Genomic DNA, 27,182 nt, shown 5'->3' with positions numbered 1-27,182 from the left:
TCAAGCTTACAAACTTAATAAATTGACCTATCTTCATGCTGTTTCTGAGCTGTTGTTTCATTCTTTTCTGACACATCTTACGACAAGCTATTCAATGCCAATTTTTTTCTCAGTTATCTATGAAGTGAGTAAGTGAGTAGTCAAACAAAGAATTTCATTGCATATTTCACATGTATGTCTCAGGTAAAGATTTAAACTCTGTTTTTAACCCAGTGACCATGTTTCGTTATCTYGGCTGTAAAAAATGAGAAAATGAGTGTAATATTGTTTTTCCTTCACAAAAAAGAAAGGAAGCATAAGGCAAAATTAATCACTGTCTACCTCGCARCTATGATGCAGGATACATATACACACCTTAAAAGAGACAAGCCAYATTGAGGATTCCAAGGTTAAATGAGTTTATTGAGTTAGTGGTTACAATGGTATGTTAGATACCTGTAATCCAAACTACACCTACATATTTGCCTCTAAATTCTCACATTTTCCTTGTCTCTACACATTCCACCACCAGGTCTTCTATTACTAATATAATAATAATAATCATAATCATAATAATCATAATCATAATATAAAAGGCAATGTCAATCACCATATTGTGCTTCATACTCCACCATAAGGAATTCAATTGGCAAAAGTAAACCTCTGTTCATATTAATGGGATTAATAGAAATGTGAGCAATCATAACACTACTAGAATATAAAGAACAAAATATGGTTTAAAAGAAGCATTTTTAAGATGAGTTAGTTTTTARCCGTTTTAAAAATTCACATACTATAATGAAGATGACTTAAAAGTTATATCATTCAATTATTGGGCCACACATTTAAGCATATTGGCTAGTACATTTTTGCACTGGAACAGAAGCAATACAAGCTTTATGGTCTACCATTACAATTCCATTTTTTCACTTAATATACCTGCCAACCTAATGTTTCTTGCATGCATACAAATTTCTGGGTTTAGACTTGAATTTATTATTTAATCCACACACACCCCAGTGATGCAAATTCTTTGGCCAATTTAATGCTATAGCTTAGTTTAAAAAGTAAGCTTGGAATAGCTCCATTTAACATCAGAAGAGAATGTCCTAAAATTTGGTGTCGCAGAAAGTTAGTTACATTAATAGAGTCTCAGGTTGCATGCAAATTGACACTGCTTCGTTAGTCCCCCCCACCCCATGCCAGACGCATACAAGTCGGCAGGTATGCATACAAAAAGAATATAAAACCCTCCTGCTAAAGCTTAGTGTTTTAGAATGAATCCATAGCTTTAAATTCACTTAAGGCCTGTACAGGGGAAATATGTTTCTTCTGGGACCCTCTTCTCACTCTTGTCTGATATTCTTCTGGTTTTTCTCTCTTTACTAGAGGTTTCTTCTCAGGGGCCTTCATCTTCCAAGACACAACTGGTGAGTTCACTGCAGCAGTGCCATAGACCTTCTGATACTTAGTAGAAGCCACATAGGATGCTTTCACTGTAAGGACCACAGCGTTCATCAGATTTTTAGCTGCCTGGATGAGAGAAGTGGCACTGTCCAGCTACGAACAGAAAACAAAATGAAATACAGCAGGGTTACTCCACGGCTGCATCACTAGAGCATCCCCTGACTGAAGCCCAGATATTCTCAGATCTCATCAAGGTTGAAACGAACACTTTCCCTGAGGAATAATCAAGTGGCTGGTAGGAACAAGAAACAGGAACAACATGCACCGAACTGTTAAGGGAAGACCACGGTACCTCACATCAACTTTTTAAATAACTAAAAGGAAAAACTTGTGCTGGCCTTTTTTTGTTTGTTTGTTTTTTTTGCTGTTGATTCTTCTGCGGGTGAATATTCAGCTGGATCTTTTTTTCACAAAAAATGACTCCTTGCTTAAACCTTTAAAAATTTACTTTTAGCTGTCAGAAACAGCAAAATAGGTCAACAGGGATTTTCCCATGTGTTGAGGTTTGTTCTAATTATTCCCAGTAAGCCCCAGATAACACACCCACTGATGTCTACAAGAGCAGTGTGAGGCCAATGCTGAGCTTGTTAGAGAATCCCATCTGAAAAGATGAAAGAAGATTTTTGAAACCCCTGAAGAGCTAAAAAGATGAAACAGTTAACTGCACATTATTCCRGTTATAGTAATATGTGAGATATTCATGTTCATGAGGACTTTTACCTAGTGATTAGTAGGGTTTTTTGTAAACAAACCCTTGCATTTTTCCCATGCACGACTCCACCTGAGGTGCCCGTGTCCTATGGAGGTAATGGGCCTCAGGCACTTGCTGAACTTCAAATCTTTGGGACTTCCAGTCAATAAACTTTCATCATATCCTCAAATCAAGTACATGTACATGTACCTGGCCAAATTTTTCAAAAATATTTAAGCAGATAAAGGATCTTCCAAAGCAATGCCTTAGTGTTCCAAAATAAGAATTAAGCACTTGACAAATTCAGCTAGGCACATTCAAATCAGTAGGTGCTAAAAAATAAGGTCCTAAGTACTGCAGCAACCTAGGATGTTCAATTATTCCTTTCACAGAATATGAAAAAGTGGGATATACTCCTTGTGATAAAGCCTCTCAGTTCTATCATACAAGCTATCTTAATTTTCTGTAAGTCTTTCCAAGTCTGTAGGGAATATTTTAGGTGCAATATTATTTTAGCTCTTTAATTCCACCCTACTCCCTCAGTAAGCTCTAGGCTATTTTTAATTGGTATAAAAGGTCCCATCTCCTTCCAAACCTTCCTTGCTCCATCTTTTGGGAACATATGATTCTTTAACATGAAATTTAAGCAATGTAACCAGGCCAAATCCTCATGAAGCAATAACAAAATCTTGTTTGTTAGCAACTGTACTTCACCTCAAGTATTTTGAATCATTAACAGAGAGGTCAGAATATAATTGCAGGAGAAACATCTTTCTGAAAAGTAGGTGTCATATGAAACAAGAACAAGCTTCACAGAAAGCCTGTACCTGGAGGCACATTCATCCATAGGCTTACCTGTTGTTCTCGAGTTCCTGAAATGTGGCCTTATATTCATTATTATTTATTAAATACACAAAAAGTTAGACACAGAGAAGTGAAGAACAGAAAAAAGTTATAATGATTTTCACGTACTTGGTGCCATTCCCTGAAATGCATAATTAATTGCCTGCCCCCAGTAACTATTTTTCCTCAGGACTAATTTGTATTTTCTGTTAGTAAAAAAAAAACAAAGTTAAAAGATGGAAAATTACATTATGTGGCAGAAACATGCCTATTCAATAGGCAGTAATGAAATATAATTCAGTATAGTGTTATTCTATAACCACACTACTGAATGATTTATAATGCAATCTGTATATTTGTTGGCAAATAACAGATCATACTCTATTAAATTAGGATATTTTAATTTACTGCAAAGATCTACAATCAAACATTATTCATTGTTAAATGATTCTTTTTGAAACACCGGAGCATTGATATTGAAAATAAAGGGACACTGTCAAACAGTATTTACTTCATAATCAATGTGGATAAACTGACTGGAGCAAGCATATATCGTATATTCCTATGAATTCTCTTTTCGGAAGGTTTCTAATAGCCTTTTACAGTGTCTCTTTCCACAAAGTGTTCTGATAGACATTTTACACATGGCACATACTAAGGAACAGAATGATTAAAGGAAGCATTCTGACATGAAGAGGCACCTAAAGTAGATGCTTAAATCCATACAAAGGAGGCAATCTACATCTTCAAACACATTAGTAATTTTATAGAGGTTATTGAGAAGGATGTGTGTAAGCATTTGTACTTTTGCAAGATCGGATATGGGTTGGAATGATGTCTTTTAAGGAAACTGCATTACTTATTTTGATGCCATTTTAATTTCCTCTAGTTCCAGTCTTCACCATTATTAATCCAGTGTTAACATGCAGACACTTGTCCTTGTTCTTAATATTCATTCATATTGTAATATGCTTTCAAGTCTTGGAATCAGAAAAGAGACATAAAAAACCCATACTAGTATTAGAACATGAGTGCTCTCCAAAATCTGCTGGTAACCATCCCACGTATCCAATTTGTCCACCTAAGCACTTCCAGCGATTTCCTCATTGCCTCCAGCTCCTTGCCTGTATTCTGGCTCAGTAAAGAGGAATTAAACTGAATGAGCACCATTTCAATTAACATTTAGATCTTACTACACCGCTGCGTTCCTTCAGTTTTAAGCTGTGCTTTGTAATCAGCAGAACTACAGTGGCATAGAGCTGCAATGAGGCAGCAGTGAATCAAACCCTTGGTGTGATAATTTCTTACCAAATCTGGGCACAGAAACACACACGCTTTTCCAAACAGAAAAATGTTAATATTAAAAAAAAAAAACCCAACACCTGGGAAATGAACATTTTAAATAAAAGCACTGCTAGGAAATTATTGCACAGTATGCTGCAAACTTTGCTCCCTCGCACTGGTTAGGGAATTACGAATATCACGATAGCCTTTTTGTGCTAAAAGCCAACACGGCCTTTGACTAGCTAAGCAAGTAATAGTATTCTGCTACTTAGGTCTCTTTACAAGTAAGTTTGCCTCCAATTAGGAAGAAAGCTATCTTAAACATAAGAGATACATTTCGGTTATTGGGCCATAAAACTTCAAGAACAAAGAAGGTTGGGGACAGATCCAGAATCCTTAAAGAACCTGAGAATCACTGCACTGGTCACTTATCCTGGTTAAAACTGCCATCTACCAAGGGAAGACATAAATCATTCAGAAAAACATTAAAAAGATTTTGCTACAAGCTAACTCTGCCATTAATGAATGCAAGGTTAGAACACGGGAGCAGCAGAGCCTATTATCTGCCAAGAAGATAATTTCAGGTTTTTTTTCTTTTTTTAAATCCATAAGGCTTTGAGGGGGTTTTGATCTGCTTATAAGCCGTGCTGCATTTTTCCTGCAATATGTGCAGAATTTTCCAGAGTCTTGTTGTAATAAGGATTTCTTGCTTCTTTTACATACACACATAAACTGAATAAAATAACCAACAATTACAACACCAAAATAGCTAGAGAAACAGGAGGAAATAAAGCTGGAAAATATTCTCCTTAACAGTATAGCAAATGAAAAGAGATGCTTTCCCCACTGTAATGGGGAAGAATTACACCACAGTTTTTAGAAAGGAGAAAATTTAATTTCCAGAGATTATTCTTGCATTTAATCAGAAATATACTATAAAAAGGAAGGAAAATAGAGACAAACATTCTTTATTTCCAGTAAGCAAGGGCCTAGTATAGGTTGTTTTAAAAGAGCTGGTTAGGGAATGTTCTGGATCATTATTGTTGATTTTAATAACCTTTGGAAAATGGGGGAAAACTTCAGAAGAACTGTAGATAGCTGCTAGTCTGGAAATATTTGAGCAGGGCAAAGAGAACGACCTGTGCAAGTATAGGCCAGTTCAGCTGACAGTGCTGCAAAACAAAATAATGCAATGTCGATGAGGGACTCCATAAATAAAGAAGGAAGGGTAAGAAAAGCAGTTAATGGTAATCAAACAGTTCTGTGGGTAAAAATATTTTCAAAGTAACCTATATCACATTTTGGGTGTAATTAAACTTTCGGTTGCTTAAAATAATATTGTTGATATAACTGGACCTTTGAAAGGCCCTTTACTTGGTACCGCATGACAGTTTGATTAAGAACTGAACGGATACAAAAGTAACATGGCGCACACAGAATGATTCCAAATTCTCCAAGTTTCCAAAATTACATACGATGTGCAAAAAAAATCATTGCTGAACAGCTACTTTTGCAGTGAGCTCCTGGAGAAACTGGTTCTCAGCTTTACGATCTGAATATTTCTGTTAACGTCCTGGAGAAAAGTCGGTCAGAGCTGGTAACGTTTGCAGATAACATAACAATTGAGAAAGCGGTAGGTAATCAAGAGGACAAGTGATTGATCCATAATAAGCTGGCAGAAGCCAGAAATGTAGATTTTTGTTCGGCCAAATTCATAGCAGAAGCTACTTATAGGATAAGGAACTTTATCCTGGGCAAGAGTGATTCAGCAAGGTATTAGGTATAGCCCTCCCTAAGTAACAATGTGGAAAAGGACTAATGTGAGCGCTGGGTATATAAGCAGAAGAATATTAATGGAATAGGAGCTTAAATTGTCATATTCAAGCTATCCTGTGTCCATAGCTGTGCAATACCGAGACCTCTTCTCAATGCAGGAAGAAGACTGAGAACCTGGAGAGAATTTAAAGAACCCCAAGAACAAAAGGCACGTCTGAAAGGAAAGATTCAGGCAGCTCAGTGTTTTCCATTAATAAAGTGAACGACTGAAAACTGAGTTGATCGCAGTCAGCAAGTACTTGATAACAGAAAGCTGGTAATATTTCAAGTTCAACAGATTAGACAAAGATGTAACACAACCTAATGGCTGGAAGGTGAAGCAGGTAATTTTAGTTATTGATTAGCTGCAAATTTTTAGGAGTTATAGTTATTAATCACAACAACTCGTGAAGGATAGTGATTCTCTCTCTAGAAACTGTGAAACCAGTATTGGATGTTTAATATGTATACTCTGGTTTAAGCATAACTCTTGGACACTTTGTATGTCCATTATTTTGGGACCTTAGGCGTCAGTTATGCAGCAAGGCAGCTTAGATGATAACAATGGCCCATATTGATTTTAAAATGTACAAATGCAAAAAATGAGTATTAATAATTATTGATGAATAGAGTTTAGTCTGTTTTACTTCCTACAGATTGGGAGGAGCAACTGTCATATGTTTATGTTGCAAAAGAACCCTCAACCCTTAGAATTCTCTTGGTTTGTTTGTTTTTAGAAGATAAAATAGACATTGTCAAGCCCTTCCGGCTCACTGGGAAAGCTGGATGCATTCCCTGCTTCTTCTCCTTTTGGGAGCAAGACCATGTTTTTGTGGATAGGTGTGGTTGCGGTCACCACAGCCAAAAGTCAATTAATAGCCCCTGAAGCAACTAAGGTTATGTGAAGCAAGCAATTCAGAAACAACATTTCCCCAGATTACATTTTGGGTGTGCATCTTATGCAACAAAACATTTTCCTCCCAGCTATGCTGAAGAGTAAGTCCAGTCCTACATATGTATGTAAGATATATATAATAAATAGATCTTCATCATAATACTAATGTCCTACATTTCTGTAGCACATTTCATGCATAAAACATGATAGTATTAGTGACAGCCAATGCAAGAATGGCTTATTCACTATTCAGATGCACTCATCCCTGCCGTGAAAGACATCTGTTATTTATCAGCACCACTATCCAATGGCTGAAGCTGTATTTCAGTCAGTCATTGCAAATCGCGCATAAGGATTTTGCTAGATTTGGGTCTAACATGAGAAAAGGGAACTATCATATACATMTGAAATTCTGTAACAAGCAAAGTGTCATTACTTAGAATGTAATGTGCTCACAATGGTGTTAAAAAGGGATCTGTGGCTACATAGAGAAAACGGGATTATATTTCTCTTTTCTTAGCTATTTTTTCCTCATCTGATTGTAATTAACTTGCTCCTTTAGACGTGCTGAATTTTTAATTCATTCAGGTGATAGTTGTGTTTTATAGCTGGCCAATCCACTGATTAATTGTCCTCATCTGCATTTTTTCAATTATAGGTAAGTAAACCGCAGGGATTCCCACGCCCACTTGGCTATATTTAACAAAGGCTGAATTTTTATATGGTTCATAGTATCATGTCTCTCTCTTACCACAACAGAAAACAGACAAGTATACAAAGAATGATGGGTATCTTCTGTCTTCTATGGAGCACTGCCATTTTAAACACAGATTTATTTTATAAGGTCAGCTTGTAACACGCACATGGCAATTTAATGTTGGAAAGTTGTTTAAAAATAATGTTTGAAAAGCAGATGCCTAACTATGCTGGATTTTGAGGACCATAGTTCAAAGATAAAATGTCTAGTATGAGCCTTAGGTAGGACTCAGACACTTATTTTCTTTAATTTTAGTCCATCAGGTTTTGCGTATGTTTTGTTATACTTGTGGAAGTGCCCTTCTGATTTAGACACTATGAAAATGTGATTTTTATGTCAATGGCTGATGTCCCAAACTGTCAGTATTTGTACCGTGAATGAGCGAGGATGAAAGTCAGTGTTTACCTTTGAATGAGTTGGGATGAAAGCACATATTTTAACAAATGAAATGATAAAACATAACATAAGGAAACTGGAAACAACTGAAAGTTAATGTTGTCTGATTCTTTTTGTGAAATATGATTATTACTGACTTCTCTCCACCCTGATAGGTCCCAAATGTTAAAAATATGTTTCTTCCATGTGTCTGCCATAAAGAGGGTATATAATTATTTTGGAATTTCTGATAGATGTTAAAGTTTTTATGTTCATCATCTGTGTTTACAGTCAACAAATTAGGTATCCAATATGGCAGTATCACTGCCACATCACAAGATTTGCAATTTGCCTTGTAGACATCAGATATAATGTAGGCTACTTCCTATTTAATGTTAGCTTAATATATTGTTGCATTCATTTTCATAATTTTCATGGGAAAAAAAAATTTTGACCTAAAACGAAAAATGTATCAGACCCAACTCTTGTTCCTCTGCTCATTATCTGTCACTGCCTAGCAGGGGAAAAACGCTATAACAGTGCAATTCACTTCCTACACCAGAAACACTGTAAGGACAAGCAATCATATCCAGGGTCAAATTTTTTAAATCAGCTTGCGTTATCAGTCATTTTTGTGCCACACCACCACGTCAAATCTGTCAGACTGTTACTGAATTAGGATAGTCAGGATCAGTCTGAACGCCTAATATCTGGAACAGTTCCACAGACCAAGGAAGAAATCCTGAGTCCATAAAGCCAATGGAGTTTTGTAGATTAGTTCAATGAGAATGGGTTTCCACCCCAGGATTCTGCCAGCACTGTGGGTGAATATACTGCACTTTTTCCTCTGCTAAGGTTGAATGTAGAAGAAAAAATACTTTCTACACCACCCTATGACTGACAAACATCCTCCAGGATGGCTCCAGGTTTCCTTCTAAATCTTCTGCTTCACCCTACATAGAACTTTTGCCTGGAGGACGATGCCTACAATAAAATTGTCCTGAGAACAATCATGGACAAAAACCATGACTCTCTAATGGCTATCATAGTTGCATTACTAATTGTAGCAAAATCAGTAAAAACACAGTTAAATCTTTGAAATCTTTCTGCTACACACAATGGTTTGGTCTGAGTTCTTGGATGATTAACAGGAAATAAGCTCTGTTATGACTGATTGGAAGATAGGCTGCTACCTCATCTTCAAGGAGAGAATAAAAATCATATAATAAAGATGAAGTGCAAACTATATTTGACAGGATAGGCCAAGTCAAATCATAACTAAGATTTGTGATACTGACAGGAGGGTTACTGAAGAAGCCTAGAATAAGAAGTCCATTGAAACTCAGTATCTGGCCCAATAAAAAAATCATTAATGTAGAAGTTAAGTAGTCTTTGTATCACCAAAATTGTGAACACCATTTTATGCTGGGATTCACATTCCAGAGGTCTATACAACATATGACATTGTCAAAACCTGATGTCATATATAGAAAAGTGCAGTCAGGACTCTGTCAAATTTGTTTCAGGACAGATTTCCACTTTCATAGTTAATTGAAAGAGGAAATACAGGATATTTAACTGGTCTGTGCTATTGACCTCCCTCCTCCTGACTTATATAATTAAAAACAGATATCATTTTTAAAAGCCCATAAAAAGCTAGTGCTCCTTCCACCAGAGTTTTGGAAATGAACCTTTTGTTCTTCATCTAGGCAACACGTATAATAGCAAGAAAAGCATGCCTTTCTTACAGTCTTACCTGAAGGGAGTTCAAATCATGTCTGGTTGGCTGGAAATTGTACTCTCAATGATAAAATGCAGRAGACTTTGGGTAAAAAAAATCAATAAAGCATAGAAACACTATATTCTTTACATGAGAATGTGTTATCTACTGCTGTTTCTCCTGATTTTGTCAAAATGAAAACAAAAAGCAAAGTAGGACAATGCAGGATTTCAGACTGCAGTACTGGGAAGAGTGACATTTTCCCAACTTTTTTTTTTTTAATTTGTAAAAATGCCCAAGCAATGCCTGTATATGAGTTATCTCCATGTCTTCAACTGTGAGGATTTTTCACATTTTGAGACAAATTTCTTTCTTCAACTAAGTTCATATCTGTATGATTACATTTCCCCAGGTCATCAAAGAGAGACCTTGAAGATAGCTGCTCTACAGGCATAACGAGCTTTGCTTGGGAAGGGGCTTTGAAACAGCGTATCAAACAGAGTCAAAATGAATAAGACAAAATCCTCCTGTAGAATGGCAGATACTACCAAGACAGTTGTTCCTTGCTCCCTAATGTGTACCTGCTGCTTTTTATACACATTTTACATCTCAAAGAAGTAGATAAAGGGCTTGATCCTTCAAGATACTGATCATTTCTGAGGCACTAAGAGCCTTCAGCTTCTTTGGAGTTGTTCAGCCCAGTCAATGGGAATGTTCCTTTCCTTGTTTGATTCCCTGTGCACTTTTTAGGACTTTACAACAGTACACAATGAAATAAAGAAACAAAACTGAGTTAATCACTGAATACATTGTTTGTGAATATATTTGTTCTTTATGTGTTTAGCTTTAGCTACCACTAAATGTTATTTAAAAAAAAAAAAAAGGAGGAAAGAATTACTGGGTACTTAGCAAACAAATGAAACCATAACAAAACAAGAATGACTGTAAATGCTGGTGTAGCTCACAAGGAAACAACAAGCAAAGATGACAGAAAATCATAAGAATAAATGAAAGTGAGCAAAATCCTGTTCACAATTGTAAAGACTTGTTTTTATCACTTACATTCTAGTATGCAAATATTCATAGAATAATAGAATAAATTAGGTTAAAAGGGACCTTTCAAGGTCATCCAGGCCAACTCTCAGCTTGAGGCAGGTTGAATTAGATGAGGTTGTTCAGGACTTGGTCCACTCAAGTTCTGAGTATCTCCAAGGATGGATATTCTACCTCTCTAGACAAGCGATCCCCACCCTGCACTAGGGCTTCACCATTGTCAGCCTGAAAATTTTTTTCTTTACATCTAGTTGGAATTTGCCTTGCTCAAACTTGTGTCCATTGCCTCTTGTCCTGTCACTATGCACCTTTGAGAAGTCTGGCTCTGTCCTTTCTATATCCTCCTGTTAGGTAGCTGTAGACACCGATAAGATCTCCCCTTAGCCTTCTCTTTTGTATACATGGAAATTAGTAGCATAGATGATGCAGGTGATCTCAGTTTCACTGTTACGAGAGCAAATATTTTATCCAAAGGAAAAAAAGTGAGTAGCTGTAGAAGTTATTTAAGAAGCTAGGAAAAATTAATCAACTATTGACAGATATTTAATAGCTCACCCAAGTTTAGTTCTGCACCACTGTCTTCAGAAAATACATTACATATTAGGAAATCATAATTTACTCGACCTGTGTTTTCTTTTGAGACTCAGTGCTCTAGATGGCATTTTACCTGAACAACAAATGCAGAAGTACTTATATCCTTAATGATTCACATACCCCAGCCATTTCTGTGCTTTTCACCTCACAACAATCATTCCTATACAAAAACAAATTAATTCAGCCCTGTCTCCAAATCTTCCTTCTAATTCAGAATTTATGTAAAGAACACGAAGGAATGATTTCAACTGTTATTTAAAAGAAAGGTGAAATGAAAAAAACATTCACATCATTGCCTTTTTTTTGTGAAGACAGCTCTTGCCTAACTTAAATATTGTACATTACTCACGATAATCTACAGAATTGTCTCTGTAGAGACAGCTCCTACTTGGCAACAGGAAAATTATGACTAAATGCCTTTTAATATTAGTCAGAATCCAAGAACAATCCAGAGCTGGTGGCACTAGAACCTCCAGAAGCATTTTCTTAGATGTCTGTAATTGACCAATTTCTTTCCTAGGAATGCAGATAAGTACCGGATGAAAAATRGGGCTGCTCATAAAACTTATTAAATTGATGTGTTCAGTGACCTAGGCAAAGGTTTCCAGAATTTCCATTTATAAAAGGGAATTCTTATCCTGAGCTCAACCTAACTTCAGGTACTGGACCAAGGCACTCCAGCTTCTTTCTGTGCTTGGTGGAGAAGACCAGGAACCATGGGGTGCTTAAGATCTTTCATGGGTTCTCTCTTTGTTTTCTACAGGAATGTGCCAGAGTACCTCAAACTCTTTAACTATATTTAGAAATCCTAAACTGCATTAGGAATCCTAAAGCAGTGCAATGAATCTAGGCTAGATGCTCAACATCTCTGAAAAATTGTATTTGGCTTTTGACTCGGTAGACCAAGAACTTAAACAAATTTAATGAATACTTTTGAGATTGTTTTCCTTAATACTTCTCTTTTGCTCCCCAAAAGTGTAAACAGAGGGGAAAACACATGCTACAAAACATATTTATCGCTCCAGTCTACAGAAACTAATGAGATAGTGGCCCCAGAGAGCTATGTTATTCAGATAAATATCCTTACAAAACAAATTGAATATTTTGTCCAGAAACAAAATTAGTTTCCTTTCTTCTGGAGCTCAACACCAAGTTCTCATATTCATAAGTTCACAGAAAGTTTACATTATTTTCATGTAAATATATACCTTGAAAAGACCACAAGGCTACATCCCCTGACTTGTCTGAATGCACGCTTCAGTTCACCTGCCTATGCCTCTGTCACTTTTYAGATGTAACTAATCTAGCCAGTTGTCAGCATCTACCCTGAGATGAGAATATTTGCTCTCTAGAAATGTGTATTGATCTCCATCAATTATGAAACAAGTCTACAGTGAATAGCTTAGATACAGACATTTACATTTGGCTAGATGAATCCGTTCCACATAACAGGGGCTATAACAGTGAAAACTCTTCATAATTCAAGCAGAAACTTTCTGAATAATGCTCAGTTTTCATTACACCATAGATCTCTCATTTTTTTGTACAATTTTTGTCCCACTTCTGTTACTGCAAGCTCTCTTTCCTCTCTATCATTTTCAAGCAGTAGTTCTTACTAAACTCCTTCTACTAGGATTTTTTTTTTTTTTCCTTGCCATCCAGAGTGGAAATTGGAAAGTAGAATGAGAAAGGCTGAGACAGAGAAAGGTTGCCTGGAAAAGGTCTGAGTCTCGGAGGAAGACATAGTGTTTAAAACTCATCATGTTTCTATATATCTTTTCTGCCCTGATCTGGCTGGCCYGCATGTGGCCCAGTATTCTCATCCGCAGAAGAAGCATAATGACAATATTTGCTTCTGGTTTCAGTTTTATGAGGGTATACCAGAGTGTTTGCTTTGAGACACGCAGATGGGATGTATAAAAATCCAAAGGACCATGATTGAACAGACTCCTGTTTAATGTCTTTAAGATGGAACTCTCCAGAAATAACAAGTCTGGGGTGTTAAGGCAGTCCTAGTTTCTTCTGGCCGCAGCGCTCAGCCCAAGTGTCAGGGTCCTGCACCTAGGGAGGAATAACCCCAGGCACCAGTACAGGTTGGGGGTTGACCTGCTGGAAAGCAGCTCTGCGGAGAAGGACCTGGGAGTGCTGGTGGACACCAAGTCAAGCATGAGGCAGCAATGTGCCCTTGTGGCCAAGAAGGCCAATGGTATCCTGGGGTGCATCAGGAAGAGTGTTGCCAGCAGGTCGAGGGAGGTGATTCTCCCCCTCTACTCAGCCCTGCTGAGGCCACATCTGGAGTACTGCGTCCAGTTCTGGGCTCCCCAGTACAAGAGGGATGTGGCAATACTGGAGCAAGTCCAGCGAAGGGCTACCAAGATGATTAGGGGACTGGAGCATCTCTCTTATGAGGAAAGGCTGAGAGAGCTGGGCCTGGTTAGCCTGGAGAAGAGAAGGCTGAGAGGAGATCTTATCAACGTGTACAAGTATCTGAAGGGAGGGTGTCAAGAGGATGGRRCCAGACTCTTTTCAGTGGTGCCCAGAGATAGGACGCGAGGCAACGGGCACAAACTGAAACACAGACACTTCCATCTGAACATGAGGAAAAACTTCTTCACTGTGAGGGTGACAGAGCACTGGAACAGGTTGCCCAGAGAGGTTGTGGAGTCTCCTTCTCTGGAGATATTCAAAACCCGCCTGGACGTGATCCTGTGCAACGTGCTCTAGGTGACCCTGYTTGAGCAGGGGGGTTGGACTAGATGATCTCCAGAGGTCCCTTCCAACCTCAACCATCCTGTGATTCTGTGATTCTGTGAAGTGTCACTGAGCATTTTTGTTGACAATTCAAACGAGCCGAGGTCAGAGTTTAAAAGGATTGCAATTTAAATGAACACGGAGGTCCCCTAGAACGCTGTGTGCTGTAATTGTGGCTTCGTTCACTTAAACGAGATTAAATCAAAAGTAATTTATTTGGAGTCAGTGGTGTTATACCAGCCTAAAACTGCAGTAAGAGAGGGCAGGGTGATGAGCATCTATCTGCCAGCTGACATGGTTTGTGAACAGATGGTGCATTTCATAACTCTCCCTCACTTCTTATATAGAAAAATGAGAAGGTAAGAGCCAGCCCACAAAGTTTTAATTCAACTTGTGAGAGAAATCAGCCTGGAAAACACAGAGAATTTGGGAATTATATGTAGCCATCTTAATCATACTGATAAAATGGTCCATATATATGCTCTTACATCATTAAAATATTGCTCACACCTTGCCAGTATGACTGAGGAAAAAGTCTGTAACTTCGGTGCTGATCTGCCTAAATATATAGGTATAAATATACTTGAGTTACTAGCTTTGCTTCGAGTCTGTAATATAAAATGTGCTTACAAAATTTAATCAGCACAACTTTTTTAAATGCCTTATTTTTGTAAATAAGCTATATCATAAAGTAACTTTCAGTTTATAAAACACTTTTAAGAAAATTTAACTCATTTTAATAGCATATATCAAAACAAGCTGCTCAGATATTTGCTTTCACAAGTTTTCATATTACACACTGAATGAAATCTGCTGAATGCTAGACCATATTATATTTTACTTTAATTTATGTATATGTAAAAACCAGAAAGTTAAAACAAACAACGCAACTGACATAATACATATTTTATCCAAAGCTGTGTAAAATACAGGAACTTGTACGCTGCAGACTTTTTAATTTTTTTTTTATCATAGCTGCCAGTGAAATTATTTAAGAGGAGAATTAGCTCAGTAAATGTAAAACTAGGCTATTTATTCTTCCAATGTCAGGTTGCTCAGTCAAACCCACAACCTGGGGTGGCATGGAGAAAAATTTATTAGATTTGGCACAGGCAGATTCCAGGTTAATTATCACAACAGTTTATATCATTTTGAATATCATCCCCTCTACAAACTTCTCCCTATATATATGCCAGCCCACTACTGATTTGCTCATCTTATAAGATAAATTTAGAGAGCAAATTTCTCGGGATTTCAAGTAATGCACTGACATCTCTGTTCCATAATATTCCCCCAGTGATGATCAGTATCTCTAATTCACCTCAATTACTGAATGATACCAATTCTGAATTCCCCTTCCTGATCCTTGTATCACTCTAAAAAAAAAAAAAATCCCCCCTTTATGCCACTAATGTGCTTTCACTTCACTGAAGTGAGGTTAGGAGCACTGTACAGTTGGTCCTTATGCCTTGCCAATTCTGTGCAAAAATTAAAAGTCTCCTGCATTATGCAAGAATAATTACGTGCAAAAACAATTTTGTAAACTCATCAGCGAAGGATGTGCTTAGATCTAAATTAAATTTTACGTCAAAGCCTTTGCCTCTGAAAAGAACAAACCTCAAACATCCTTAACGGAAGCAATTCCGATAGGTTTTCCCACAAAAAAGATCACAAATTGAGTCGCCTGCTTTTCTTTTCCTACTTAAAAGACCAAAGTTGGCTAGGGAAGCTAAATTTTCTGTGTGAGTTCTTGGCTTTGCTAAGGAAGATTTGGAGCCGTAATGTGTGGTTCGCTAAAGGAACAGGCAGTTGTAATAAAAACCCTCGCACATGTTATACAAGAGCCACCAGTTGGGGAGCCAATGTTTCATCTTCTCTTTTTTTTTTTTTTTGTCTCTGATGGGAAGGGAACCAATAATTAGTGAAAGTTTTGATAGATGCAAACAAAACCTTCATCCTCCCAGAATTTCGTTCCTAGGCACTGGTGCAAAGAGCATCCCTGGGGAAAGTCCATCTGTCGCCGCCAACCCATCCCCAAAACGTGCCTGTGGCCAGAAGACGAAAGGCTCTGCATCCCACACCCAATTCCTCAGAGCCACCTAGTCACCTGAAGATAGAAGTAAGCCATCAATCAGGYGACCGAACGCCTCAGCTGAAAAGGCTGTGATTGCGCTCTCTTCGTCTCTGATTTATAGAGGACACGTTCCTGCCTTTTAGCACCTTTCCCTGCGCTCTGACAAGGCCCCACACAGAGCCGGTAAAGAGCTTTAAATGAACAAGAACGGCAAAATCTGTGCTCTCCCCAGGGGCCAAAATCTTCACGTGACCCTTCTTCTGCCCTCTTGTASGAGAGCTCTGACATCTTGACAGCATTAACAGATACCCCAGAGGCAGAACAAGCAAGGAAGATCTTCGTAGTCCATCTTGTCTTTTTTTAAAATGCTGAGGGATATCAAAACAGTGAAGCAATAATACTTGGGCCCAAGAAATATAGACAAAAATGGGGTTTTAAAGTAAAATAGTAAATCTAGATAGCAATAACCCTGCCCCCCTCAAGTTCATATCGCAGAAAACAACAAAAGTGTTGATATATGATTTCAAAGGCTAAATCTCAGCCACATCTCTCGGGTTTTGATTCCCTGCTTAATTTCCCACCTTTTAAAATTTATTTTTGATTTTTATTTGGTTTATAAAATAAGTCTTACAGTTGGCCTATTGTCAACGCACAGCTTCAGGAACCTTCTGGATTAAGCAAATAAAAACAGTTATAGAGAATATGGAAAATAAAAAGCCTGTCCTGCAAAAAACGGCATTATCCACAGTCGACAATGATAAATACACAAATAACGCCCTCCGTCTTTAACCACAAGGCACTTTAGGAGGCCGATGGCCCGGTGCTGCTGTAATGAAGTTAATGGAAATTCAACAACCGAGTCCAAGGGGACCGGAGTCTGKTTTTTCCCAGTGTAACATAAACGATGTCCAAGGATCAATTTAACCCCTAGGGAAGGCGACCACCTCTGGAAAGCAACACGATCACCGTTTCCCACAGGGCAACAGCTCTAGCACACCGGGCTGGGAAGGGAAAAAAAACAACCGTTCACAGCACTAGAACACCGCATGCAATTCATCCCGCGAGCCCTGGAATTGAGTAGAGACCAGCAAAGAAACAAATCCCACCTTCTCGGGTATCTTCCCGCCACCCGCGGGAGGAGCCCGAGYGTCAACGACAGAGACCGGAGAGGAGGTTACTCACCGTCGAGGAGTCCCCGCTTCCGTTCTCAAGCGTAGCTCCCTCAGCACCGGTGGGTAGGGGGGTAGAAAGTTGACTAGCCCTGCCCCCATCTATGACAGCACACTCTACCTCATAAAAGGTAGTGCAAGAGCTCTGAACTCCAGTCTGATTTCCGGGAGATACAGAAAAGAGAGAGTGAGCGAGAGAGCAAGCGAAACGCGGCGCCGGCGCGCAGAGCGCAGCGGGGAGGAAAGCGGGTGCTGAAGGAGCTATGCTTGGTCAAGGAAGCAGGGACTCGTCCACGCTGCGTGGCCCCGCTGCCCGGCGATTCCCCTCGCTTGCTCCCGCAGCACAGCTTAGACGGCCAAGCCCGCAATCAGCCGAATTACGGCGCTTTTGGATGAAAACCAGAGAGGATAGAAAGCTCCATCCCCGCTACAAGCTGATTGACATCAGACAGGGCACGAATTTGGCTGACAGACTTTGGAGCGGCATTTTTGGTGTGCGATTTTGAAGAGCAGGGCTGCACGTAAAAAGCTAAACGCTGATTACAGGCAGTTGCAATCCCGGTGACTACCACTGGAATTGCAGTCGTGTCCACCAGGGTTGAACTTGAGCCATAAACATCAAAATACAATCCAGCCCTCTGGACTCACGCTTGAAAAAAAAGTCAGCTAGAGGGTAGGTCACCTTCACCCGTATTTGAAGAAGGTCAGGAGAGAATTACATTTTTCTCGCACTGGAAATGAGAAGTGGCATACTGTGCTGAAAGAACAAGTGAGGGAAGTATAAAGGTTCTGGGCGTACATTTATTTACAGAGCACGCTTTCAAGTTCCAGAAAATATCAACAAAATTGCAAAGAGGTGATCGTTTGAAAGACTGTACGTTTTTAGCCTTGTAGTTACACACTGACAACCTCACAGGCTGAAGCCAATTTTTTTTTTTTTCAGACAGCTTCCTAGGAACTGAAACTGGAAATGGGATATTCATTCTGATTTATTGTAAACGGAGATTTATCATGCAAATTCACGAAAAGCAGGTTTGAGAGTAAACAATTACTTGTATTATCCAATGGGATTTTGATTTTCTTAAAAATTTAGCTGTGTACTAAAATTTGTAAAATAGTATATGCTGCTAAACTTAACTCCATTAAATAAAACTGCTCAGAGAATAGGGGACTACTCAGTATCAGTAAAGAGCGGTAGCATAAGATCCTGTGTTTCGGAAGATGAAAAGTGAATGCTCCTTAAATCTCTCTTAAGAGTACGGATTATAAACACACAGAGTTAATATTGACATTTTCACTTAGGCTTTTTGTTGCTAGAAGGATTATGCAAATTGTAATCTAATCACGAGCATTTTTCAGTCTTACTAATGATTAATGTGTATTCCCTGCTCTGTTTGTGTGCTCTTTTTTTTTTTCTCCTTTCTTGCTATCAAAAAAAGAGAGTGTCTGACTAAAGTCTAGTACCAGTCACTTCACCTAACAACAGAGGTCAAGTATTTTTCTTCTCAACTTTTGTAACTTCTACAGTATCTGAAGATGCTGCTTTAAACCAGCATTTTTGTGGATTTAACTCAAAGAACAATTTGGCTAGTCCAGTTAATGAAATGAAGAGCTGCTGTGGCTGTTAGAGATGAAATACAACTTCAGGAACACAATGCAAAACTAGGCTGCATCTGCATAATGCAAAGCTATGATGGTGCTGCGAATTTCAGTTCATAATTGAATTAAACATGTCCAGCTGATTTCTCATTATTTGATCTTGGTTTCAAGCTATTTGCATGTATGAAGATAGAGGGGAGGAAAAACCATCTTTGGTGCCTTTTGTATTAAGGACTAGATTGTGATATGCTCTTCTAAATGTCATGACCTGCTGTCAAAAGGCTTTCCATAATATGGCCCAATTTCCAATTATTTAATGGAACCTGTATTGCTACTATTCCTTATTAACATGCATTTCTACTACTCTGCGAAAGAGATGAGAAAATTTGAACATTTAAAGGCTTTTATGGTTAAATGTACTAGATGGAATTCAGTCAATTCACAGCTTGGGTATCCTATGACTTGACTTTTGCACCACAGTTGTTTTTGCCAAATGAAGTAGGAACATATTTTGAACTCTCCTGTGACCACCAGATCTTATGAAGCCTAACAAAATTTGCTTAGTCTGATTGAGAGAACAATGTTCATAGGATGTATCCTTAAATAAGAAAAATAGTACACCTGTAGTGGCAGTTCTGAGATCTCTTAAAGAGAAATAAATCGTATTTTATTGGAACAGAAGCATATGGGAGTAGCACGATTAACCTCTGGAAGCCTGGGGATGGCCAGGTATATTCTCCAGTAACAATACAAGATGAAAAATATGGTAGATCCCATTATCATAATATGATATGAACAGTTCAATAGACTGGGTAACAGATAAAACCCCAGAGGGTATTTTGGGCTAGCACTGCTCAAATCTGAAGTCTTGTTTTGACCTATTTAGCACAATATTTGTAGTTGATAAAAAGGAGAAAACTAAGGGAAGAGCAGAAAAAGGGAAGACTGTGAACATACACTAGAACATATTACTTGAAAACATTTAAAAACATATATACTTTGAAGGAAGGAGGGAAATCTTCCGAGTGTTCCAAGGAATATAACTAAGATTAATTAAATGAATACAAGCAAATGCAAAGAGACAGTAGATGAAGACTTCTGTGCTCTAAAACAGTTTCTTAAAGGACCTAAGTGAAGACCGATAGCACTAGAAAGCTACGTAAACCCAGAGCAGCTAGCTGATGTGATCACTTGCACCCAGGCACTAGCAATCAAGGAGAAGAACATGCCCATGTGCAGTTTGACATCAAAGATCCCTCGGGAAGAAACACTGAAGCGCTCACTTGCTTAAAAAGATGGACAGATGATGGTGAACAAACAGGCACCATTCAGGTACCAGTGGCTCTATAAAGTTTGAGAAGAGCAAGACAGTGAAAGGCTGCGAAGAGTGCCAACCGCACAGGAACAGTGTATGTGCTACCGCTACGCCTAAGGAAGGTAAAAATGGATATACCTTAAGAAATTGAAACAGCAACTCGGAGAGAAATATCAAGCTCGAGGCATGTCAAAATGCCAAGGTGACACACATCATGAAAGTCTGAGAGGCTAACACGCAAAGCCTAACACACTGACCCAAACATGTCCCGCTGCTGCAGTGGATCAACTCGATGGAGGAATGGCAAAATCCTTTCTGCTCATTACCTGTCACAGCCAAGGACTGGTGAAATATATAACATCCCATCTGACTCAGAGTCAATTTGCAGCAACTCTGATTTTTTGACGCTGGGGATGTTGAATCTAGTTGCTGGTATGAAAAAGGATGAAAATATTTCTGTGGTCTTTTGGGTCGGACATTGATGCTCTAACCCAGTTCTAATGTGATCTTTGATGAGATTTAGGATAAATCACTTGTATGCCTTGCCTCATTTTCTGCTCATACTATTAATTACCTGGTAACCTAGTTCACAAAGTATTTTGATGGTGAATTAGTCAAAATTTGAAAGATTTGATCCTCAAAGAAATCCTTTGAGAATATCTAACAGTAAGAAATCTGATACTGGATAGTACCGGAAACTGATATTTCTAAGGCTGGATACTATTTTGATTCCATATCAATGTCTGAACTACATCATACAAAATATAACCCTCTTGTTGATGTAGCTGCTTCAAAACTAATGACGAGATGTGAGGACAGACATAATTTTCCTTTTCTCTTATGAGGTTCATAGATAATAAATTAATAATAGATAATAAATTAGATAATAAATAGATAAAAAAGATAAAAAATTAATAATGAAGATAATAATAATTCAGACATAAAAAATACAAGGCAACTTTGAACCTTCTTTGTCCAGTCTGATCTCTTCCTAAAGGTTATTATTACCTCCTGCATTCAATGGAAATACATTCCTATTGTGAGTTTTATTAAGTATTTCATTGTAAGCTGTTTTGTTCAGCATTTGCAATTGATTCTGCTCAGGCTGGAAAAAACTGTTGATGTTTTCCCTTGAGGTATGGCTTTTTGCATGCATGTGTTTCTACGTGTGTGTGAAACTCACTGATCTGAAACTCAGGTTGTCAAGAAATACAATTAAAGGGAAAGAAAATGATGAATCTTAACTGAAGTAGTTTTAATATCAGCAAAAGCATCATCCGATAGTACTTTAGAAGTGATTTAAAATCTTACCACTATAAAAATCAGGAAGTGAAATAATTGGGAGAACTAAAAGATGAACTTTTGTGTAATAAACTCAGCCCCAAATCTCCTATTGTGTATTAAATCTGTCGGTACTTAACTTCATTCTTCCACATTCCCATGCAAGAGAAGCAAATCTAATTTTTTTTTAAAGCCATGGGGGATATATTTATTAGTAAATCCTCTATGCTGTGCACTAAGGATATAAGTTGGGCAACTGAGAATGCCATGGTGGTGGGAAAGGAATTCCTAATTAATACAAAATGTTGAAACTTGGTCCCAAACCACTTCCTTTAAAGGAAGCTAGGGAAAGAGGGGAATGTGTGTCCTCTCCTTCTCTCCAGCAATAGGCATAGTCTTTGGGGACTATGACCAGCTGTTGTATGGCAGAGGGGTCTCTAGACCCTGCTAATTATTGCAGGGCTGGGGCAGTCTATGAAGCAGAAAGCCATAAATTCCCTTCCTTTCCCCCCATCCTTCAGCATGTCCTGGAATAGGAAAACAATCTGGACTGAAACCACAGTTACTGCAGGGGCAGGAGAGCTTTGGATTTTAGAGTAGTTACTAGCTTTAAAATAAATGCAACATATAGTGAAGCTTACACGTTAGTATTTCCTTCAAATCTTGAATCTCTTTTTATTCCTATATTTGTTTCAAGCCTCAGTCTTGAAGCCATAACACATTGCTTTGTTCCCATGGAATTAAATGGTTTAACTCTTTTTTTGTATCAGAAATTCTTTTCTTTGCAGAACACTCTTCTGAAGAGAAACGTCAATAAATGTAATATGCTGAAAATCATGAATATTTGTTACCTGATAAAGCACAAAAATATGTTCCCTAAAGCCAAAAATACTTAATGAAGATAAAAGGCGGACCTGTCCAAATTTTAACCTACTAAATGTAGACATATGAAGGGGGTGTGTGCTTCTTGTTTCCATGAATATATCCTAATAAAAACAAGTGAAGTGTGACTTTGTTTTGCAAATGAAATTCTGGACAGTTTCTTTCCATTTTTGGAGGGTTTTTTTAATATATATGTGTGCTTATATATGTATTTATATACAATGAGATATTCTCTTTTAGCGTGCATGTTCCTGTAAATAGTCTTGTAACAAAACACCTTAAAAAAAAAAATCTGAGATTAAGTTTGATAACAATATTTGCTTGTTGAAATTTTCAGCTACATCTTAAACATCATTCATCTATTTTTGCTTACATAAAGTGCACCCTGCCCACCAATCAGTCCACCTTCACTGGACACCTCTGAAGATCTAACACTATAAAACCTTCCCCAAATCTCCTGTGCTATTCTATATGCAGATCCTCCACCCCCAGTACCAGATGTCCAAAGCTCAGGGTTTATTCAATTGTCCAATCCAACAACAATTATAAAGTCAAAACCTTGTGAACTCACAGAGGTAGAAATAGGATCCTCTGGGATCCTTCACTTAGCTGAACCACGATACCACAGAAATGGTGCGTGAAAGAGACCTCTGGAGGTCTCTTGTACAACTGCCCACTAGAAGCGGGTCGATCGCCAACGCCAAGATCAGCTTGGCCGCTACTTTGTCTAGCTGGGTCTTGAAAACCTCCGCAGATGGAAATTCCACAACATCTCCAGGCTCCTGTCCCTGCGCTGCACTACCATGCTTGGGAAGCAATGGGAAGACTTCATATCCTAAAATATATCCTTGCTATAAAAGTGGAAGAGCTATGGTAAGTAGGCTTTAGAGCCATTACGCATGTATTTATTTCTTTTTTTCTACTCCTCTTTGTCCCGAATAAAGGTTTATCAAAACCTTCATATTGCTATATCATGTGCACCATATAGCCACATATTTTGGAAGAAAGTACACTTACTACAACTTTATTTCACCCTGTCATATATCAGTATAAATGTACATGTCTGCATGCATTCAAAGACATATATAGAGACATATATCCATTTCAAAAGGCGCAGCTGAAATATCTCCCTGTATTTTTTGCTTTCATTTCTTCCAAAGCAGATGACATAGGCTACAGCCAAGTATGCAATGTAAATCGAGGTCCATCACTTCCACGCCCAGCCCCAGCCTTTCTGTCCCAGAAGCTGCCTTTTTACCRTGGTGACTTCAGAGCTGAAACAAGGATCCTAGGTCTTTATTTTCTGTCCTTGCTTGCTCTGCTGTGAGTAATAGGGGAGTTGAGAGTATGATGGAGTCCTACCAACTTCGTGGTCCAGACTTTCTCCCRGTCTTTYCCCACCACTACAATTCTTTGACTTCATATCCCTATCTTGCTTTTGATTTTGGYTTTTTCTTCACCTGACCCCTTTATATCTCATCTTTCCGGTTCCTTAGCTGAATTCCTTAGTATTTCCATACTCTTTTCCTTTACCCAGTGTTTTCATTCCAAGWCTCAATACAGAACTCCATTCCAGCAACCCCATCCTAAACAAATCTTTTTCCACCACTTCCATCTCACATAACTTTATTTTCACAGCACTGGTGTATAACTATTTTCATGTGTTTCCTTGTGTATACACACGAGTAGTTTCTGATGAGCTTCCCTGCTAAATAAGCTCCTACTAAAATACTGAGAATAAAATTAATCATTTTTTGCCAGTTTCTAGGAAACAACTGTGACAGGCGAATAACCCTGTTCATTTTTGCAAATTCAATTTTTGCAATTCTAACTTTTTGCCATGATCTTGTGGGAGAAAAAAAAAGGGCAAAAGTGAAATGCAACTTGCAAAAAAATAAAAAAATAAAAAAAAATCCCTGAATAAAAGGAAATCACACACCTCAAATTATATTCCTAAGCAATTTCATAGTTCTCTGCTTGGTCTCTGGTCCATCTTTCACCTTCCCTTTACCAGTCTGACACTTGTCATGTATTATAGCAACACAAACCCTAGTCTTCCAAGGGTGGCAGCTTACACACAGGACTGTGTCTTTTCTCTGTGCTTTGAAACTATTTGAGCACCTACTGTCCAGGGAACATGAAAACAATRATTATTTAGGAATACCTGCTCTTCCCCGCAGTGCAAAGCAAACGGAATCGCTAACAGACAAAACATAAGACTTCTATTAGCAACATCCATTAATCAGTAAGCACAACTAGGAAAACCGGTGCAGTTTAAAAAGCTGAACGTACGCGCATTTCTTTTCAAAACACATTGTTTGAAAAAGTACGTGTCTAGGCTCAGATTTTTTCCACTGAAAACACCGTCAGCCTGCCAGTCCAGGCAGTTCAGCCCAATAACGTCTAAAAATCCTGGTTTATCAGGCTCTTTCTATGAGTTTACTTAATGCACCGTTCTTCCGCTTTGATTACAATTCAACAGTAAAACCTCCTCTCTTGCTAGCTGAATAACAGCTTTTGCAGCTCCTGAGGATCTCAGATAAAAGGAACCTGCCAGTCCTGTCAATTTGTCAGCTCCCTCTTCAGCAAGTTTCCTTTTACATAATGTTAAATTCTTACCTGATTCAGGAGGAATTAAATTACGCTATTTACCTGAATCCAAAAAAAAAAAAAAGAAAGAAAACCCAAACAAACCATTTTCTCCATATCTTAAGAATTTAAAATGCAAAGGATCTCTCTGATTGCCTATTTGAAAGCAAAGCAAAGCAGGGCTTCCTAATCCACGGAAACGAAATACCACCACATCGGCTGCTCCTAAGCAACTGCTAGYGTACAGGCACTTCTTCCAGATTCAACGAGAGACATCCTTACTTGCTTTTAATAGCAGGTGAACTCCAAATTACCTAACTTGATTAGGAGTCTCCGTGAGCAATTATCAGTTCATAAGCAGCAACTTGATACTGTGCTGCCTGTGCATATACCCACTTCCTTTCGCAGGCCAGGTAGTTTAGGGTAACTCCTTAAATGAAAAAGCATGCGTGAAAATTGAAAAAAAGAAAGGTATGTCATTTAAGCCACTTTGCATTACTAGATGGAGGAAGCACGGACAGGACTGGTAGGGAAGCTGTCTGCCTGCTTACCTGGAGCAGCTGCTAGATGCACACTGTTATTCTGTGATAAATATCAAGAGGTTCATTCCTTTTTCRGGTGAGGACTAGCTCTTTCTAGTTGCCTCACTTTCATCACAGAGGAAGAATAAGCATACAGACAGTAATTTTGCAGCATCTCATGTCTGGGAATATTTTTACACATCCAACATCCCAGGCCAGCTGTTAATGGGGAGTTTTATGTTGTCGCAGCCTGGCACCCCAACTCATGCCACCTCGGACAAAGTTRATGGGGTGGCCCCAGCCTTTTTACCTCCCTTGGCCCCATAAATCCGCACTTAAAGTAACCAAGTGAAAAGTCCTGCATAAAGTCAAAACCTTAACTAAACTATCTTACGTCTTCAAAATGTTATAAGAATCCTTCTCCCAGTATCGTAGCTGAGCCGACTGTGCGCTAAGATAAATGGGCTTTGGAAAATAATTGAGAATTGGACGGGGTTAAAGTATGTGTTTGGAGTGCGCTTTGGCTATTGATTCAATACTTTCAGGCTGTGYTCAAAGATACATGGCTGTTACTCTGTTTGACATTGCACATCTGTCTGGCTTGGAAATTTAGGACTCTYTGGGCAAATTTTCTGAGAATAGGGCTGATTAGAGCCGCACARTTCCAAAACAAACCTGAAAACGGTAGGGGGCTGCCTTAGATAAGGGATGGTCTTAGACTCTGTTAAATATAATCCTGCAGGAAACGCTCGGGGAAAGCTACTACCATAAACAACAATTTTGAAAAAAATGCAAGCTCATAAGGTAAATGGGGAGTAGGTAAATGAGCTGATCAGCTTCGGAGCAGCAGTAAACACAACAAGTGGATATTTATTCTAGGGTAAGAAATGAATATATAGATCTGCTTTATTGTAATGGTCTAGCTAATGACAGAGTCAGACAGGAATACTAGAAAATAAAGCAGCCCTCGAGTTAGAAGAAGTCTGAATTTTGCTCCAAATACAAATGCCATGGTTCAAACCAACTCTATTCAGCAAAAGTAACTACCAGAAAAAGGCGACTTATTAGCATGTGCTAAGTATATRTAAATGGCATTTACTTCATTGGGAGTAGCATATGCTCAGCACTTCAGTGAATTCATTCCAATACAATGGTACAACTGATTATGAAGCAAATACACATTACATTAAATAAACGAAGGCAAAAGGCAGAGAAAATGATTTTGGAGTGCTTTTAGCCTGCAATTATATTAGCCGAGGGTGTTTATTGTTAGAGGGGAATTAGAAATTGAATATTCAAATTTAAAATTATAGAAACATATATCTGTTTATGGAGCAAGGTCAAAGAGACTTTACTAGGAACAAGGATATCACCCATAGAGATTAGAAATATTTTTAAGTCTTTTGCAGTTTTTTTATCTTACTTCCTCCTCTCATTTTTCATTTTACTTCCTTCCCTATAGTCTTCTTCAAGTTTAYGAGACTTCTCATCCAGGGACAGATATCCCATAGCTTTTCCTTCCTTTATT

The 27,182-nt window shown here is 38.3% G+C and overlaps 1 protein-coding gene across 6 annotated transcripts in view; it reads right to left on the bottom strand.

The window, feature by feature from the left end:
* Positions 1–374: 374 nt before the first annotated feature.
* CTNNA2 (catenin alpha 2) overlaps positions 375–27,182 on the bottom strand; it is a 418,807-nt gene continuing 391,999 nt past the window's right edge. For 3 of the 6 annotated variants that reach the window (XM_026072715.1, XM_026072718.1, XM_026072717.1), the window contains one exon: positions 375–1,539. In XM_026072715.1, the coding sequence (XP_025928500.1) occupies positions 1,252–1,539 (288 nt within the window). In that variant the 3' untranslated portion in view covers positions 375–1,251. Of the gene's footprint in view, positions 1,540–17,480; positions 17,625–27,182 lie in introns of all 6 variants that reach the window. The other 3 variants (XM_026072713.1, XM_026072714.1, XM_026072716.1) reach the window with 2 other exon arrangements.

The sequence above is a fragment of the Apteryx rowi genome, unplaced genomic scaffold, assembly GCF_003343035.1.
Source record: "Apteryx rowi isolate R43461 unplaced genomic scaffold, aptRow1 scaffold_35, whole genome shotgun sequence".
Lineage (NCBI taxonomy): Eukaryota > Metazoa > Chordata > Aves > Apterygiformes > Apterygidae > Apteryx > Apteryx rowi.
Note: the sequence above shows the minus strand (reverse complement) of the source record. Positions and strands in the feature narration are given on the sequence as shown.